Source organism: Nilaparvata lugens, chromosome 1 (assembly GCF_014356525.2).
Source record: "Nilaparvata lugens isolate BPH chromosome 1, ASM1435652v1, whole genome shotgun sequence".
Lineage (NCBI taxonomy): Eukaryota > Metazoa > Arthropoda > Insecta > Hemiptera > Delphacidae > Nilaparvata > Nilaparvata lugens.
In genome coordinates this window covers 89,057,912-89,077,591 of record NC_052504.1, presented here as the reverse complement: position 1 = coordinate 89,077,591, position 19,680 = coordinate 89,057,912, and the positions used below count along the sequence as shown (strand labels likewise).

The 19,680-nt window shown below is 32.1% G+C and overlaps 1 protein-coding gene across 7 annotated transcripts; it reads right to left on the bottom strand.

Moving 5' to 3' along the window:
* Positions 1-8,172: 8,172 nt before the first annotated feature.
* Positions 8,173-19,050, bottom strand: LOC111060589 (probable isoaspartyl peptidase/L-asparaginase GA20639). 7 transcript variants are annotated; one of them, XM_022348265.2, is made up of 3 exons: positions 18,810-19,050; positions 16,748-16,810; positions 8,173-9,557 (listed from the first exon to the last, which is right to left on the bottom strand). In XM_022348265.2, the coding sequence occupies exon 3, from the start codon at positions 9,494-9,496 to the stop codon at positions 8,525-8,527; it is 972 nt and encodes a 323-aa protein (XP_022203957.2). In that variant the 5' UTR covers positions 9,497-9,557; positions 16,748-16,810; positions 18,810-19,050; the 3' UTR covers positions 8,173-8,524. The 7 variants fall into 7 exon arrangements, with proteins under 7 accessions (XP_022203957.2, XP_039275485.1, XP_022203966.2 ...); XM_039419551.1 differs by lacking the exon at positions 18,810-19,050 and adding an exon at positions 17,850-17,978; XM_022348274.2 differs by lacking the exon at positions 18,810-19,050 and adding an exon at positions 18,029-18,149 and having other exon boundaries at positions 8,177-9,557.
* Between the last annotated feature and the right edge of the window lie 630 nt (positions 19,051-19,680).

Below are 19,680 nucleotides of genomic sequence, written 5' to 3'. Positions count from 1 at the left end.
TTTGTTAATAACTCGTGTTATTAACTCCGGTGTAAACCCAGCTAATTAGATTTTGACTGATAGTTTCCCAGTTATTGATTGACGTTTTTTAAAAATATCGAAAAATCTATATATCTTGAAAACTAAGATTGATATAAGAAAATGTTACTATACATTTCTTATTGCACATTCGATGTAGGTCTTCAGCTGTTGTATGTATAGTACCATAGCCGATTCCGGCTGTTGGTAACTCTTCAAACCTTGAAGAAAGTCTCATTCCAAAGAGAATGAAGCCATCAAAATATTTAATTTTGAAATGTAATATTGATTTATAACATGACTAAAAATACTAGTAGTTCTGTGAACAGTAGACCTCACGCAGTATTCTCATCCACAAGTACCCGATTGAAACTATAGACCTTATGGAAATACAGCAATAGACTAGCTTCTCCACACATCTGTGTAATCACTTGTCAGCTAATTTATGATGAATAATTTTATAGTCTGATTTTTACTCTAATATTGGCGTATGAAGGAGGCTCCTTTTTCCTTTAACATTATCCTTGAAATGCAAAATTTCCAAAAACCTTGTATATAAGTCGACGCGCAATTAAAAAAGGAACATACCTGTCAAATTTCATGAAAATCTATTAACGCGTTTCGCCGTAAATGCGCAACATATAAACATTCAAACATTAAGAGAAATTCCTAACCGTCGACTTGAATCTGACTTCGCTCGGTCAATGATCATTTCTAAATAACGATAAGCAAGCGCCAAATTTTTTCACTGCTAATACACAAAATAAGCTAACAAATCTATTGAAACCATAATGTGAAATCTACTAGGCCAACAGTCTTCAGTTACACTCTTAGACCATAAAAACTTAATGATTGCACCAGAGGAACTGTTAACAGTACATTAAGAAGCATTTAAAAATGCATAGGCTAACCTAGAATTATAGGAAGTTTACTAATTAAATATGTTACTGTACACTTCTTTACTAAATTGATTGAAATTTATGAAAAATTAATGAGGAATTCATGGTATTTTTCCCGGTTAGTAAAATCATTTATTTTACCATTTATTTATTGAATCATTCAGAATTATTATACAACTTACAGAAAAGTACCACAGGCTAACTTACGCCCAAAACGGTTCCAATTCTAATTTATACAACACTCCAAATGTAGCTAGAGGTTATAAGAGTCACTTCAAAATTCTTCAATTACATACTCAATTTACAATCCATACAAACAAAAATCATTTTTAAATGAAAAAAATACTTCTAAATTGAATTAAATTAATTACAAATAATTGAAAAATTCCAAACTTTGAAAAAACTATAAAATTTTGGACCGAAAATACAAACACACTATTTAGAACTTATCACAGCTGGAGTTTCCTTAAAATCATGAGGAATTCAAGGTTCTCCCGGTTTTCCCGGTAGGTGGACACCCTGTTACAAATAGTTGTAAAAACACTACTATTGATATTAAGGTAACAATATAGAGTAGAGAACAATCGAAATTTAATTCAGCCGATAGGTCCAACTCATGATAATCATTACACAGTGATACATAACTATTCTCTATTTGGTAGAGAGTTAGTGGGGAGGATATTTCTAATATTCTTTCCGAAGAATGGACATTGATATGTCCAAAGCTCCGCCAATTTATGTAGATGCATAACAATATAATATCTATAGTTATTATATCACAAATTACTTTTTCATATCATATACAGTTCAATAATTATTTTCTTAGTCTATATTACGTAAATTCATCTATAATTTTGCTGTATTGTAAGCTATTGTATATAAGTGTATAAACCAGTATATTGTAATCTACATAAATAAAGTACTCAATCAATCAATCAGTATCTGTATCTCAGTACAGAGGAATGTCACTATCAATCTATTCATACAGCCCACTGAACAAGAAATGAAAGTCAGACGAAGTAGCAGCTCACTAAAATTAGTGCTGCCAAAATAAAATCAATTTGAGTAATTTACTCCGCAGCGGTAAAAATAGACATTTGAACGCAAATTCCATTCACAGAGATGTAAAAATAGAAATTTTATCGCCGGCCCATAAAAATGTACATAGCCAAGTATTGAACCAGGGAGATGATTGGGTTTTGCAATTCAAGGACTCCAATATTGCAACCGTCGCTTTACTTTGCTCCAAATGTTTCCAAAAAACTTGACACATGCTATGTATTAACCGCTATGTATACAAATATGTAAAAGCACCTGTAATCCAGTAAATAATAATTTCCGGATTGCTAAACTGCAGTTTGCACCTCAGTAATAATAATTTGCGATGAAACTCGGAATAGAAATTGCCAAGGTGATATTTCTGGAAGCAAAATCAACACGAGCCGAATGTGGGAGGCTATGTGAGGATGCCCACATGTGTGTCCTACACTCATAAGTGAGTAAAGGGACCGATACAATAAAGTGGGTGCGAAATGTGAGAATAAATAGAAAAGATGAATGGAAGACTTGGGTGTTTGTAATCAAGTCAAATATTCATTTGTCCCAAAAAATAATAACAGTGATTATAAAAGGAAATGGGAACATTCATTTAAAAATACTCCAGTAATTTATTATGGACATTAGAATTGACAAATAAATGTATAGTTTTATCTTCATTTGAAAACAATCCTTACAATAGATTTTGTAAATTGAAGCAATTCATTCAAAATACGTTATATCTCAGGTTCAAGTAGTTGATTATTACAGAAATTCTATTCACAGAGTTGAATAAAAATGGAAGTTTTATCGCCAGCCAATAAAAATTTACAAAGCCAAGTATTTGAATCAGGGAGTTGATTACATTCAACAAACTAATAGAACAAATTCTAAAAAATCTGGTGTGGCACACTCACACAACTTTCCTTGCCGTTATGAAAATTGATCACCTGACGCTAGTGTTCCCGCGCATCTCAAGTCTACTATTCAAAGATTTGAGCCAGCTGGTGACAGGGTAATAACGCTGGAGACACACAAGGTCTGCTATCTCTTCATAGTGAATCATTTAATAGAATCAACAGTTGCCAACAGTTTGCAATAATTGGATAATCACATTTTCTCGAATTTCGAGCTTATTTTTAATTTTAGGTAAAAATGTTACAAAACATTAATTGTAGAGATTCTCATGCTCAATCTTTTCCACTCAAAACTCTTTGTTTAAATTGTATCTGAAGCCTGATAATTGAGAATCTAAAATGAAACTTTGCATAGATGGAGCTCCTGAAATTTTTACAGACTAGTGGCTGTTGATAGAGCTTATCGATGACTACTCTAGGTATAACTTTAATCAAAATTGTTTTTGACAACATTTTCGTTATTTTAGCCGCCATCTTGAATCACATTTGATCGAAATTGTTCGTGTCGGATCCTTATAGTGTAAGGACCTTACGTTACAAATTTCAAGTCATTCCGTTAATTGGGAGATGAGATATCGTGTACACAGACGCACATACACTCATACATACACACACAAACACACACACACACATGCAGACCAATACCCAAAAACCACTTTTTTGGACTCAGGGGACCTCGAAACGTATAGAAATTTAGAAATTGGGGTACCTTAATTTTTCTCGGAAAGCAATACTTTCCTTACCTATGGTAATAGGGCAAGCAAAGTAAAAATGTTTTGCATTAATTTAACCGAGAATCTATTAATAACGAAGCCCAATTATTCATGATTGATTTAAACTTGTTGAAAACTTAGAATTCATTATCAAATATTTTTTTCATGTCCTACTAATTGATTTATAATGAATGAAGTCTAGTTCATCAAATATGAAATACAGAGTGATTTGTCAGTCCTGTTACATGTTACCCTGTTGTAAGTGGGTGGTACTTAATTCTAATAAAGGAAAATTTTGTTTTGTCGCACGAAGTTGGTAACCCTACTCAATCGGTATACACACGGCTGTGCGAGTTGGTTATATTCTGTGCAAAGATAAACAATCGGCATTGGTTATCGGCAGTGCGAGCTGAATAACATGCTGTGTTGATTCTAATCGTCTTATGGACAGAATGTATTTTACCATAGAACATGGATATCACGGTGAGAAAGAGTCAATGCATGATTATTAACTCAATAGGTGGACATTTTGAGCATATTCTTTAATAATCATTTTAATGATGTATTCATTGTAAGAATAAATAAAGAATCTTTAATAGCTGAGAAATGAGTAATAAAATATTATATTTATTTTCTATATAACAACTAATGGGTAACAGGACTAAACTCACTCTGTATTTTGAATTTGAATTTTCAATATAGTTTTAAAAGTAAGAATTTTTGGCATTTTTGCTTTGAGTGGGCCTACTCAGAGGACAGTTTTATAAAAAAAAATTATGAAATTAAATTATAAAGAAATTGATTAAAAAGTTACCTACATTTTTGGCAATCTTAGTTGAAAATCAAATCAATTTTTTTCAGAATAGAATCTATTTAATGAGTTAAATAGCGAACAGCAAGGCCAGTGATCTCTAGTTGGGATAACAAGTACACCCATTTGCAAATGTGCCAAAACAGTTGGCCAAAATACGACAATATACTCGATAAATCCATTACACAAACAATGATGCACAAGAATCCAAGAGTCATTGGCACAGACAGGTTTGGCAAACCAAGTAAATAATGCTGGAAAGTAAGTTTTCAATTTTAAAATGATGAAATGATGCATTCCATTTACACGGTACCCATTTTTGCAAGTGCAAAATATATAAATACAATTTGTTGAAAGTATATTGATGTTGTGGGACCTCTCCATAATTGGGAAACACTGTTTTATTTGTCAATATTCCACTTTTATTAATTTAATCACAGGACTGAAGTTTAGAGATGAAACCAACACATCTTCAGGTGTATTGATGCATCGAATTGACATAAAAAGTGTTTTTGCAATATACTTACTGAAAAAAAATTTATATTTGGAGGGAAATAGTTATTTGTGCAACTAGTGCGCAAAGTGACAGTTTGCTGCACCGAAAGAAACGTTTACGCACGAGCCGTAGGCGAGGGCGGAATGGTTTCTTGAGTGCAGTAGAGGAACTTTGCTCACGTATTTCACATTAAATTTTTCCTAGTTACCATTGAATATGCGAAGTGGTTGATTATGGGTAAAATGATGGCTGAAATCCATCAAATGTTTGTATAATTTTGTTATCAATAACAACTTTAATTTATTTTAAAATTGATAAGCCAATTGAAAATTTATAATCGATAATTGATTCAAATTAAGAATTAAATGAATCCAATTAATTTGAATAATTTTGAGTAAATCTTAATTCCTAAATAATTTTTCAACCAATCAATTTATGAATGAAAAAAGTATTATTTGAAATAATGAATGATATTTAAAATGTGTAATTTAATGAGTTCTCATTTTTATTTATTTGAAAATCAGAAAAAATATAGATAGAACAAATTTGCATTCAAAATACACGCCAAAAATGTCAACAACTGATTGAGATGGCTACAAGATAATACGCAAAGTATGAAGAGTACGCAAAGTAATACTTTGCGCACTAGAGCGGAAAAGTGATTCTTTGCGTTCTGTAATCAGTGCAGGGAATGGTCACTTTTCAAGGTAACTGAAGGAAAAGATTATTACTTACAAAAGTTATATGCCTGCTGCAATCTTAATAATCGGACAAAAATCCGACAATCAATAATTAAAATCGACTTCAATAATGATAATCATAGTTATTATGAACCTACAGTTAAGTTTTTAATAGTTTTAAAAACTTGTAATTCCTGTCAAGATCTTGTTGAATGCCATACTTTCAAAACTACAACCTAGTTGAAAATGTCATAACTGACTTGAATGAATGATTACTCCATCAATAAATAATAATTTTCAAATATTTTGAAATATATTAATCCATCAATTGATTACTACTTATTGATTACTCCATCAATAAATAATAATTTTCAAATATTTTGAATATCTGTACTAGGAATCACTTGACTAAATGTTGTCAATACACAATCTGCTTTAATTATTGCATTTTCTTGAGAAACTGCATCTTGGCATATACATTTAGTCAGTGATTCGCAAAGGAAATCAAATGAGCCACAACGGAGTGATATCTCTATTATGTTTGTGCGTAGAAAAATGTGATATATTGGATGCAACCGCTGATAAGGTACAAAAAAATAGAGAAAACTGGGAGGTAGGATTGAAACAACAAAGAGCTTCTTTGTATTCATTGTTTTGAGCTTATCAGTCGTTGATACAGGTCAAGTCATTTCAAGTTCCAATCAATATTTCAATTGCTGGTGAAATTCTTTAAATTTTGGCAAGCACATCTTCCTATAATATTTTTTTAGCATTAGCCTACTTCAATGGTTGCATCCATAATTTTTTCCATTGGGTTGATTTGATCAGCCTGAAATAAGCAACTATATTGATAATTCAATGTTGGAAAATTTTATTTGAAAAAATAGAATTACATTATTTGTTTGATATTAATAAACATAAAATCTAAATATTATTATGAACATATAAATTTATGTATTTAAGACATGTGTCATTATTTAGATTAGAATTATGTATTAATTTTCTAAGGCCTTATGCCATTCAAATAATTTTCTATTAAAAAAATTCTTGCTACAAAATGTTACTTGCTAAATACATTTTAAATTTTATATTTCCTAACACATATTTTATATTATTTATGTGATACGCGATACTTATTCCAATAATAGTACAAGTCAAGCAAATAAAAAACCTAATAATCCAAAATAGCATTGAGTATGGTAAGTCATTGGTACAATTTTCTCAATGAAATTACAAAGCTTCTCCAATTTTTGATCTATAATCACAGTAATTATTATGATTGAGCAGCTATAATTCAATTCTACTGTTGTTTGGATCAGGTGAGTGGAATAACAAGTTGTTTTTTTACAAAATTTTCCTCGTTCTATCAAACACGTTTTATAACAACAGTAACAGAGCAATTTAGGAGACCTACTAGAGAGATTCCAAGGATGGGAATAACAAACTCCATTCGTATTCCAACAATGAATCCAATGCATCCTTTGAATGGGAGGAAAATTATATCTCATATTCCAGCATTGTATTTCTTTTATTAAAGTGGAGAAAATGGGAAGAGATCGGTCTTTAGATTTCGAATATGAATTGGAAGATTAGTATATAGAGATCTATAGATCAGTAGATGTTTCTAGAAGCTGAGAATCATAATTTGTTTAATTTTGCTACTGATTGAGCTTTAAAAAATCCACAAATTTGATCGGCAGTGATTGCTATTTTCATTAGTTATTAACCATTTCTGAACACAATTGGCAGAGCATAACTTTGATAAGATTCATTAATAAGCGTTTTAATTTCCTTTTAAACAATCATTATTATCAATATTAAGTACAAACAAGTTCTGCTGTGATTAGTAAGTTCAGGGTGAGTTTGATAACATATCACCCTTATCATAACACCATAACATTTTTATCGTCTTCCAACTGTATTCACATTTGTAAGATAACTATTTTCTTTCAAGTAATTGTTAGTAATTCTAAGTAATTTCTATCATTTTCCAGCTGTATTCACATTTGTAACTATTTTCTTCTAACTATTGTTAGCATACTAATTCTAAGTAATTTATATCATCTTCCAACTGTAATCAAATTTTGAAAGAGAACTATTTTTCAAGTAATTCTCTATGAATTTTTATATTTTCAACATTTTAACTATTAAAGGTAGTCAACATTCAACAATTTTGGCTAGTAAACAAATACTACTGAACTACAACACTCAACTACTATTTAACTACTATTAAACATTTTTTCTATGTATCTTAGTAAATCTTATCTTAGTGAATATTATTTTCTCTATAAATTTTAGTTTTGAAATGACTCTCACAGATTTTGTTTCTCATAGATTTAGTTTTTGGTAGAGAGTTAGTGGGGAGGATATTTTTAATATTCTTTCCGAAGAATGGACATTGATATGTCCAAAGCTCCGCCAATTTATGTAGATGCATAACAATATAATTATTATCTATAGTTATTATATTACAAATTGCTTTTTCATATCATATACAGTTCAATAATTATTTTCTTAGTATATATTATGTAAATCATCTATAATTTTGCTGTATTGTAAGCTATTGTATATAAGTGTATAAGCCAGTATATATTGTAATCTACATAAATAAAGTACTCAATCAATAGATACACATTAGGTATGAATATAAAATAGGCAGTGCTACACATAATTCTCTTTCAAAAATTACATATTCATAGAAAAATGTTTTTCTATTAATTTGTATGTACGAATATCAATATCAAAATAATAATTTCAATAATATTATGATATCAATAATATCGTAACATCAATAAATCATTGAAATACAAGTTATCGAGTACCCTTTATTTTATCACAACACAGGTAGTTCCAACTCTTCGAGAGCTATTTCCAAGTGTAAATAAAAGTACTCTTATTGGGTTTCAATAATTTCAGTATAATATGAATAAATTTCAATTGATTCATTTTGCTTCATCAAACTTTGTTGAAATCAGCCCTATCCATGACCAAATGTTGGCCCTGTTCGATACCATAGTGCAGCTTATCGCCTTCCAGATAAGCCCAGGCCATACGCTTGGATGTGAAAGCGACGCCCACCTGCCCTTTGGGAGTGAGAGTGATGACACCAGCAGTGTTGCCGACCCTCTCTGTCATCCCGCGTACACTCTCCTCACTAGCCTGTTGCGCGCTTTTGCCGCAAGCAACGGCAGTCAAAACGCGTTGCGCCAGGTTGTAACGCATTATCGACTCTCCGTATCCAGTTGTTGACACTGTTGCAAGGGTGTCATCCGCGTATCCTCCCGAGCCCAGGATTGGCGTATCACCGATACGACCCGGGTACTTCCCGTTGATGCCTCCAGTCGAAGTCGCCGTCGCGGTGTGACCCCGACAATCAACAGCCACACAACCCACAGTGTCTCCAATCTCGGTGCGTCCAGGGGTGGCACTTTTAGCGAGCTTAAACTTCTCCAACGCTGACACAGCTGCAGGTGTTTTGAAGTAATCATCACCCTCAAACTCAGCTCCGGTTTGTTTGGCAAACTTTTGCGCACCTTCCCCTCCCAGGAACGTGTGTGGAGTTTTCTCCATGACAGACCTCGCCACAACAATGGGGTTCTTCACGTTTGTAAGCAAGGTGACACACCCGGCATCCAGGTTTGCACCCTCCATGATTTGAGCCTCCATTTCCACGTTACCGTCCAGCGTGAGAACTGACCCCCGACCTGCGTTGAAACCCTCCAGGTCCTCCATGACCTTGACAGCCGCCACCACCCCCTCCAGCACACACCCTCCCTGTTCCAGGACCCTGTGCCCCTCCAGCGCCGCTCTCCGCACCCCGTCCAGCTTTTTCTGTACGCCCGAATCAGGTATGTCCCCCGCACCTCCGTGCACCAAAAGCAACGGCAACTTGCTATCTGCTCCGTAGGATATGTTGGCCGCCATCATTCACAACTTATCACTCCAGTTACAATCCTACAATCCTGTCCTCTTGTTTGTCAAACTACAACTGTAAACAAACATTATACCAGTTACGCGCGGTCCACTTTATGTCATCATGTTGAAGGTCTAATTGCATAGATCACATTATTTATTCATTTATTACAATGAGTACAATCACTTGCGGAAATTATCAACAGCCTAAAACTGATCCTATTCCAACACTACACAGTCCAAAAATATAGATTATAAGTAACATTTTAGATGAACAATTTACACTACAATACCAAGAAAACAAAAAAAATAGAAATAGTTAAACTAAGTATAGAATGAGAGGAATCAGAAATAGATAATTGAAAATGTCCAAAAATCTTAATAAACTTGAAAATTTAGAGCCGAAAAACCACACTCACCATTCAAACTTACTACATCTATTTAAACTTATTATGTCTGGATTCTTTTGCATAGTCTCAATTCTCTATTATATGATTAAGGGCCGTTTGCACAGTGATAGTTTAAACAAAATTTCATTTAAAATTGGATTAAATCCTTATCAAGTCTAGTTTGTTAATATGTGTTTCTTTTGAGTTCAAGCCACCAGCCGATTAAATCGAGTTTAAGCTTTGAGTGAGCAAACGGCCCTAAAAATGAGATAATTTATTTTATATTGTCATACATGACATCAAAACCTATTCAATCTTTGAAATATTATTTTGTGAATTGGAAATCTGGTCGCGGATTTGAATTATTAAATGTAATTGATAAAGCGAGAAGATCTTCAATATACAAAGATGAAACGTGTGTTTTATCACGTTTCGTTAAGGCAATATTATGGTTTTTAGCTCCATGCTATACAAAGAAGAGTGAGTTGACTTTTGGTCTGTGAATCAAGGCTGCATGTGTTTTTCACATAAATAGATTTTGAATTTTCTTTCGAGGCCCGTATTCCTTGAACCGTTTGTGAAGTTAGTTGTTGAGTTAAGGCATTATTGGTTACCTGAAGGATTCTGTCTTGAGAATTCAATTATAGGCTGTCGCAGTCCGGACAGTTTAAACCTACATAATTGTATTATCATGATTTGAGTCTTGTAGGGAAAGCTGGTGTTCTTGATTCAATCAACTGGCAGAGTTTTTTTAATATATTTTTTTATTTAAAATCAGGAGTGCTTTAACTGGACCTTGAGGAGCCGTCCAAGGGACTCTTTTTAAGGTAAAGTAAGATAATAGTTAATTGTACATTTTTTTAATTTTTCAGATCTATAATTCTAAATAGTAATTTTTGTTTTTTTATGATAAAAAAAACTGAACGACCACAGATCAGTTAAGCGCGTAGTCCTTAAATTATTATCTGATTATTATAGTCAGAAATTTTGATTGTTGATTATAGTTGTAATCTTTCCTTTATCTCAATTGCATTTGTTTTCCGTTTCGCACCGTTTCATATTGGAATATTCGTATTAAATAAATAATTTTTGATGTTAAATGAAAACCGAAAGCTAATAGTTTCTTTTTCTTCCCACCAGCTACATTACAATATGTACAAAAACCTCAAAGGAAGGATAGTAGGATACAATTTATTCCATCAGTCTTGTGGTTAGTTATCCTTTGAAACGCAAATTTGTTAAAAAATAAGGAACCAGAAATTGAGAAATTGGTTGATACAGCAAATAGCAAATCAACTACTTCTGATATGCTATACATGATATGGTAGATCAACGACTTGACTAAAGAATTACAAAGATGTTTAGTAAGAAATGGGCGGAGCTTGGATTACTCAACTGTAACCAATGAACTAGAGCGGAGTATGTTTGAAATAATATCCTCACATGATCCTACACGGCTTGCTTCTGAGGATTAAGAATAAGGTGTAGAAAACCATAAATTAGAACATTTTTGTTTATATTTTCGAGCAAATGAAACGAGAAAGCATTATTCAGAGTTTACAAAATTTGGTTGAAGTGTGAGGATGATCTTCAACAAAAACAAATTATGAATAGGTTGGCACAAAGAAAACCGTTCCACGAGTTGACTCTAAAATTGTTAATCACTTTAGTTTAATTTAGCAGGCTACTATTCAAACGAAATTATGTTCATAGAGTAATGTGGATGTATAATGCATTTCTACTTAAGTCCGAGAGATATCACATTTAATTTGGGAAACCGATTTCTCCTTCCACAGTTTGTAGCAAGGACAGAGAAGTGGAGAGAAGCATGCTGCGCACAATTGGACGCTGACACAAAAGTAGGGAAAATGCTGTTAGGTAGTGGGAGTGATTGGTGAAGGAAAGAGCATAATGCCTCCTGTCTTCGAGAGAGAGCCATGTAAAAAGTTATATCTCTCAGACTATAGTATTTCAATTTCATTTTAAATATTTTTAATTTTTTGTACTCCTACTCAATAAATCATTGTAATTAATGTGCTATGGAAACAATTCTTGGGAGAAATCCTGTTTGCTTCACTGTTTTCATAATTAAAATAAATATATGTCTACTAACATTGATGGAAAGATACATTTTCAAGATGTTCGATGTTTTTGAACGGGTAGTATTATAGTCCACAAAACAGCTGATTCATGATGAATAATTCTATAGTCTGATTTTTACTCTAATATTGGCGTATGAAGGAGGCTCCTTTTCCTTTTATATTAACCTTGAAATGCAAAATTTCCAAAAACCTTGTATATACGTCGACGCGCAATTTAAAAAGGAACATACCTGTCAAATTTCATAGAAATCTATTACCGCGTTTCGCCGTAAATGCGCAACATATGAACATTTAAACATTAAGAGAAATGCCAAACCGTCGACTTGAATTTTAGACCTCACTTCGCTCGGTCAATTAAAAAGGGTACTTGAATTCCTATTTTTATTTATATCCACTACCTAGTTATCAACTAGATGTTTTGTGAGATGATTATATTCCTTTGAAATACTACTCCTACTACAGTATAGCATAAGGAGTTTAGCCAAAAAGTTATTATTTTTGAGTTGGGTGGAAAAATTATTTTTCTCAAGTTGGTACTATAAAACAGAAAATTACGAGTTTGATATGAGAGTATGCTCTACACTTTTCATACATCCTTTCATTCCAAGTCGTTTATGTACTTCCCAGAATCATAACAAAATGTAAAGACAAATTATGAGAGAGTTTACTCAAAAATAATTTAGTATGAGTTCAACTTTGTATTACTTCAAAAATATGTTGATAATATATTTATAATTCTTTCAAATGTGTTTTAGTGAAACTCTCATCATTTTCGAATGTTTTTCAAGCTTTTCTCTGTGATGAAAAGCTTGAAAAACATTAAAAAAAAAACAAACAAAATGTAAAGACAAATTATGAGAAAGTTTACTCAAAAATAATTTAGTATGAGTTCAACTTTGTATTAGGCTACTTCAAAAAAGATGTAGACAATATATTTGTAATTCTTTCAAATGTGATTTAGTGAAACTCTCATCATTTTCGAATGTTTTGAAAGTTTTTCATCACAGAGCCTGCTACAAAATATCTGTCTGGTTTGATGACGTTTCGCAATAAGGATGGTTTGGGACACTCGCACGTTCTGGTCAACTTATAGCAGGGCACTGTCTGGCTCGCGTCTACTGCCAAGGCCATCTCTCTTACACGTGTGTGATAAGCAAAAAATACCCCTCTTCACCACCTCCTCCCCATGCCCATCCTTCTTCTCTTTCTTCACCAGCCCGACCTATATTATTGTCTCCGTTCTTTACTCCTACGAGCTTCACACACAGAAACTTTACGCTTCTCATCATCTTTGATTTACAGATCCTTGACCCACTCTACCGTTTCATCAGCTCTTGGAAAATTTCATTATGCGTCTAATAAGCTTCTCTCACCTGACCCCAACTCTATAAATTTTGGATTCCTGACACCCAATTATTCAAAATGCCACTACTGTTGAGAGGTGAATAGTTTAAAATAGGCACATAATATTAGCATGGCCTACTTGAGGGTGGATTCTATGTATTTAAATCGACTGCCAGGTTTTCCCAGTTTACTTCAATCTTATATTATAGTCAGTCTATAAGTGTAGGAGCAGTTTCCTGCTTAAATACTATTGTTCTTTCTCAATCATGCATGATGAGTTAAGATTGATATTGTATGTACGAATCCTTATGTTCAGTTATACTATAGTCGAAGACGTTTTTAAAATGTTGTAAATGTATCTTCTAAATCAAATCAATTGGAATAATGAGAGATTGATTTTTTCAGGTATGCTGTGATGAGTAGTGAATGAATAACTCATGTCTAATTCTGTATTGTAGTAAACTGGAAGCTTATATGACAAATGTGGTAGTTGAAAAACACACCTTTATTTTTATCACATCTAAATTTATTATCATTATTAGAATTCCGCAATATCAAATCCAATTCAACAAATGTGGTAGAATGAGTTAGAAAAATGTACAGTATTTGTGTAAGAGAGTGAGAGTACATGAATAATTTTAATGTGACAAGTCCTTCAATCGAAATTGCAGAAATAATATTTGGGTAAAACCTATCTGAATGGGGGCATGGGACGGTCAAGCTAGAACAATACAAATGCAATTCCATTTGACAGGTAGATTTAGCACATTTTCGACCCTTGTGCGATGAATCGTATGCCCCCATCCTGTTAAGTTTAGTGACGTTATTCCACACTTAGACTTTTACTGCGGGATTCCCATTTCCGTGTTCTGTACAGGTCCGTCAAAGTTATAATTTTCAAGTATTAGACAGTCTATACTCTGTAGCTTTTGGTGTAATATGGAGTTCCTGAAGAGCTTATCAAGATGCGACAAAGATCTAAACTGTGAAGGCATATACCTCGTTTTTATTAATGTACAATCGAATTGCGAATCAAAAGAATATTATGTTCATCGTGTGGTAAAAACCAAACCCTGTAATTAAATGGTGTGTTTCACGCAATAAATGATTTTAGTAATAACGATTTTATAACTCGTATCAGGTTATCAGAGATGTACATAATTATTGTTTCAAAACAGAATTTTCAAGTCATTCCTATTACATTTAGAAAAATAGTTGAATTAATTCATTATGGAACACAATTTTGAGCCTATTCTAATATTATTAAAGAACTGATTTCCTTGTGCTAATTGATATTTTTCAAACGATACATATTATGTCGAGTTGTAAGTTGCGGACCAGAGTAGTGGAATTTGGAGTAGGTTTTGAAAATATATTTTATGCTGCTAAACCTATCTGGATGGGGGCATTAAGAGATCTATTGTTTAATATTGGTTGAGCATTGACATGGGTTGACAGTTATTGTTTCCCATTCAACCAGCATTGAAGGAGGGGTATTGTTCTCTCTTGACCGTTCCATGCCCCCATCCAGATAGGTTTTACCCTAATATTTTAATGAAGTTAGGAAGGATAATGCTTTTTGAGTAGATGGTTGGATAGTAGTGAGATATTAACTGCTCAACTGAGCAACGTAATCTCTCCAGAAAACATACACTCCAAGACTTGCTTAATTTACTAGGTTTAGGGAGCTATTTATGTATGTCTGTATGTATTTCCAACGGATCTCGAAAATGACTCTTACTTTCTGACGAAGTTTGGAGTATAATATTATTGGTTCGTGATACAAAACTTTGTTGCACCCGGTATAATCGTTGTGATATTCCCTGAAAGACAAGGATAAATTCATCCTTCGAGAAACAGCTGATGGAAGACACAGATTTACGGCGTCTAATGAAAATGGGAGATTGATTTATTGCCCAAGGAGAGTGAGAGTAGGGGAAGTGAGACAAAATTATGCCAACTGTTGAGAAACCAAATTCGAAAACAAGGCACGAGGAGAATCTAAGAGAATCTATGATTTTCATCATAACATTGAAACCAAATTCGAAAACAAGGCACGAGGAGAATCTAAGAGAATCTATGATTTTCATCATAACATTGAAACCAAATTCAAAAACATGGCACGAGGAAAATCTAAGAGAATCTATGATTTTCATCATAACATTGAAATTCTAATAATCAACTTCAAGAAAAATCTAAAGCAATCGAAAAAATACACCTTCATCCCAAATCATAAAAGTTTCCCATACTATACACTCCGATTATTCTCAATCACACATTGAAAAGAATAAGGCAAATGAAAGGGTGCTACGAGAAAACTCTTCAATAATTTAAGAATGATCTATTTCCAAGATGTTAAAGAATTATCAATGTGATGCGATTTAAAAGTACAGTAATTATGTAAATTGTATAGGCTACAAATAAAGCTTTCAAGATGTAATATTTCAAATCACCTCGATTTGAAAGACCTGATGTAAATTATCGAATAAAATAAATCAAATAAAACCTCATGGAATATTCAGAGTTGACAAACCGGTTGTGGGTAATTGCTCATAAAGAACTGCTAAAGAACTGGTTGGAGATGCTAGAGACGGTTTCATGGAAATCCCGTCATAAAATCTATAAGTATAAAAAGAAAAATTGCACTGATTCATTCACTCACTTATTCATAATCAACAACTAAAAATCTACTGAGTTTATTTCAAAAGCTTGAAAATGGATTGAACATCAAAATTTAGTTGATTTTTATTTTATATTTTAAGGTTTTTAAAAAGGATACTATGGTATTATTTTTTAACTACCGGTAGACCGGTACTGAACCAAATACGTTCAAATTTGGCCTTGTTCAATTTTGTTTGGTTCAATTTTTACCTTGTTCAGTTGGCCTTCTAGGGGCGTACTAAGAAAGGAAAGGAGCTTTTTCAAGAACTAATTGGCAAAAAAAATTCAAATTTGATACACAAGTTCATCTGAGGTGTAAAAATGTTGTATTGAAAGGGTTTTGAAATAAAGCCAAAGATACGCCCAAAATCGGCGGTTTATGAGCGGTTTTCTAGGCTTTTTCAAGAACTCATCTCAAGATGATTCAGCCGGGGCGGAGCCCCCCTGGCTAGACGGATAAGGCGAGCGAAGCAAGCCTGCCGGCTAGTGATAGATAAAATCCTAATCTACAAAAATACTTCAGAGAAGAACGTTGTTAGAATCATGCGAATTTCCAGTGAATAATAAGGAGATTTTCATCGACTTTTCATTGAACGATTTTTTCCAGTGGGGAGCGGAGTTATTCAGTGTTATTCTATAACAAATGAAATTCAGTATCATCTATTGATTGTAGTCGAATACATTGAAGGAAGTTGTATATTTGAGGAGGATTTTGTAGTTAACACAAAAACATATGGATAAAACAAATCACTAAGTTGTGGAATACGTACCTGAGATTTAAAAGTTAGAGAAGTAGCAGAGCAATTACGAAAACTGCATTGTCAAATCATCAGCTGAAAATGAAGATTCATTATTTTAAAAATTCAATCACTCAAGAATTAATTGTAATTTTGGTAATAGCCTAAATTCATTATTTTTAAGATAATCAAGATTTATTTCAATAAAATTGATTAAATAATGTGAACTTCCATGTTATGTTTTAAACTTTCAATTTTTACTAAAGATAAAACATCAAGCATAAAAAATTCAAATAGGGAAAATTAAACTGGTTCTAGAAGTTGGCTATAAAATTTATGATTAGAATAAAAAAGAATAAAATTCATTAGTCTGAATTAATATGACCTTGAGCTAATTTTTTATATAATTTATAGATAATATTGTGACCACGATCTAGTGCTAATAGTTAACCATAATAAATTATTATTGAAGAAAAATCATAGACTTATATAACTTTCAGACGAGGATTTTCAATTATAAGATAAAAAATCATTTTAATTAGCTCAATCCAGTATCTCAATGATTGAAAGTGTAATTTCAATTCCTTAATGAAAATTTCATGTAAATCGGAGAAAATAAAGTGGAATGATGTCAAAATTTCCATCTCAGATTTATTCATATCCCATCTAAACATCCTTGAATTGCATTGGAATATTTCTTAAGAAAATAATATTCTTATGCAATGTTATGTATGAAAATTTTAGAACAAAATCTTCATCATGTTAATATTGCAATACACTTTTGAAAATCAGTATTAACTTAGGCTGAGAACTTGGAAATACTTTATGCTAAAAAGAAAATAAAACAAACATGTACAAATAAATATTAAGACATGACACAAACATGTACATCAAATATCAATGTCAAGTGAATAAGAAAATATTGTTGGTCATAGGCCATAACATTGCATAGAACTCAATGTTCTTAAACATTTAATGAGTTAAATGCAACAGGATTTTTACTTTGAAAAAACACACATTTCAGGACAGGGAGCCTTTTCAAGAACAAATAGGTTACTGAGTAAAATATGACTAAGAAGCAACAATAAGAAAATAGAGTACGGTAACGATATTAGTCATAAAAAACTTGACCAACGCAAAAAATAAATAGAAACCTCCACAGAAATACTATGTCTTCGGTATGCTTCTGAATCCTCTAGCTTGAAATTGTCACATAGAACTGTGAGTTATCTAACTTTCATACTCGAAATATTCTTGTTATCTGGCAAACATACTTAGAAAATTATTCTACTAAAGATAAAAATGTAAACCTACAATAAAACTTTGGACTCAGTAGAGAGTAAAATGAAAAGTTCAGTTATCAGAAATTAAGATTCCATTAAATCATTTACAAAACTCGACAAGCAATATTTGTTTGATAAAACGTCTCTTGTAATGACTGGTCGTCTAATATCAGATAAGGATTGCGTATTTTATTATGGAAGAAGTTACTACAGAAGACAATCAAGGTAGGCTTATAATAATTATTGAACAGGTACGCTATATTGAACAAATAAACTTATTTAACTCTATGAACTTAGCCAATCAATGCATGATTTGTTTGCCAAAATTTATCAAATCGGACGTACCAGGTAAAAATAATATTAGATGGTTACCAATTTGTCATTGTTATTTTTTTGATGAGTAGAATGTTTTCATGTCAAGAGTAAAGTTACCCAATAATTAATTTGCACAGTAATGACGTTTTGTTTAAATATATAAAATTCTTTAAGAGGTTTGTTTTTAAAATTAAACGTAAATATTATAAAGATCTAATAATTTAATTAAATTAATAGGATTAAAAAAATACAATTTTACACGTACTAAATCGCTAAAGATTAGTTGCCATTTGATAATTTTCAAGACGACAAATATTTTAGAAAAATAATAGCGTAAATAAAGAATGATTTGCTAAGTTTTAATAAGGAAAACTGATAGATGAAACACAAAAATAACAAAACTCATGAGAAGCACGTCACCTGCTTTTTTCTTCAAGGGCAAATAATGATTGAGCTTAAATTAGTATTTAATAACATGACAGTTGAAAAGTCCTTACCTATGAAAAGTAAAGTTGCACAATTCAGGTCACAAATTCTAAATTGAAGTTAACTTTTCCCACAAACGATATCATCCAGCAATACAATATTATACTCAAAAATCACACAAATATACTTTCACACTAAAAATATTGATTTTAAACAGAAAATCACAAGAACTTCCGCAAATAAGCAAACTTTCTTCACTACAGATACAGAAACAAAACTGGACAAGAATTCCACAAAAAGAGCAGTAGACAGTAAAATGATAGGGAGGAATTCGAATGAAACCAGCTGATGTTCGAGAAGAAAATAATTCAAGGTTGAAAAATAAAAATGACATATTTTATTGAATTATTGGTTTTTATGCTTATAAAGAATTGATGATTACATATTTAATGATTATAATTCACAATTTTTATATTGTGATATAATTATATTTATTCAATTCTATCTTAATACAGATGGCTGTGACTTCATGCGGTCCAGAACTGTGACAGAATGTACTGGCGACAAACTGAAACTAAAACCAGTTTGTCGTTGCATGCTGGAAGATTAGCTCAGTAAAATTTGACTCAAAACATCCTCATTTTTACCAAGGAAGCTTGCATAACTTAACACCCTAGTTATCAAAATAATTTGGTAAAATAATAAAACATTTGAAAACCAATGAGCCCTGATAAGTGTGTTAGCACTTTATTTGGAGTGAAATAATCAGTTCAGCTTTGATTTAGTGAATGGTATTTTTATTCTCTATGGTAAATGGTTTATTTTATCTGATTAGCTTTGATTGATTTTGTTTCAGATTTCTGAATTCTCAAGGTACAATATTGTTTATCTATATATTAACTATTGCATTATTAATAACTTTCTTTCAAATCCTCAACCACT

Bases quoted from the DNA above. Each gene is read 5' to 3' on its own strand.
- LOC111060589 (XM_022348265.2), bottom strand. From the start codon at position 9,496: ATGATGGCGGCCAACATATCCTACGGAGCAGATAGCAAGTTGCCGTTG.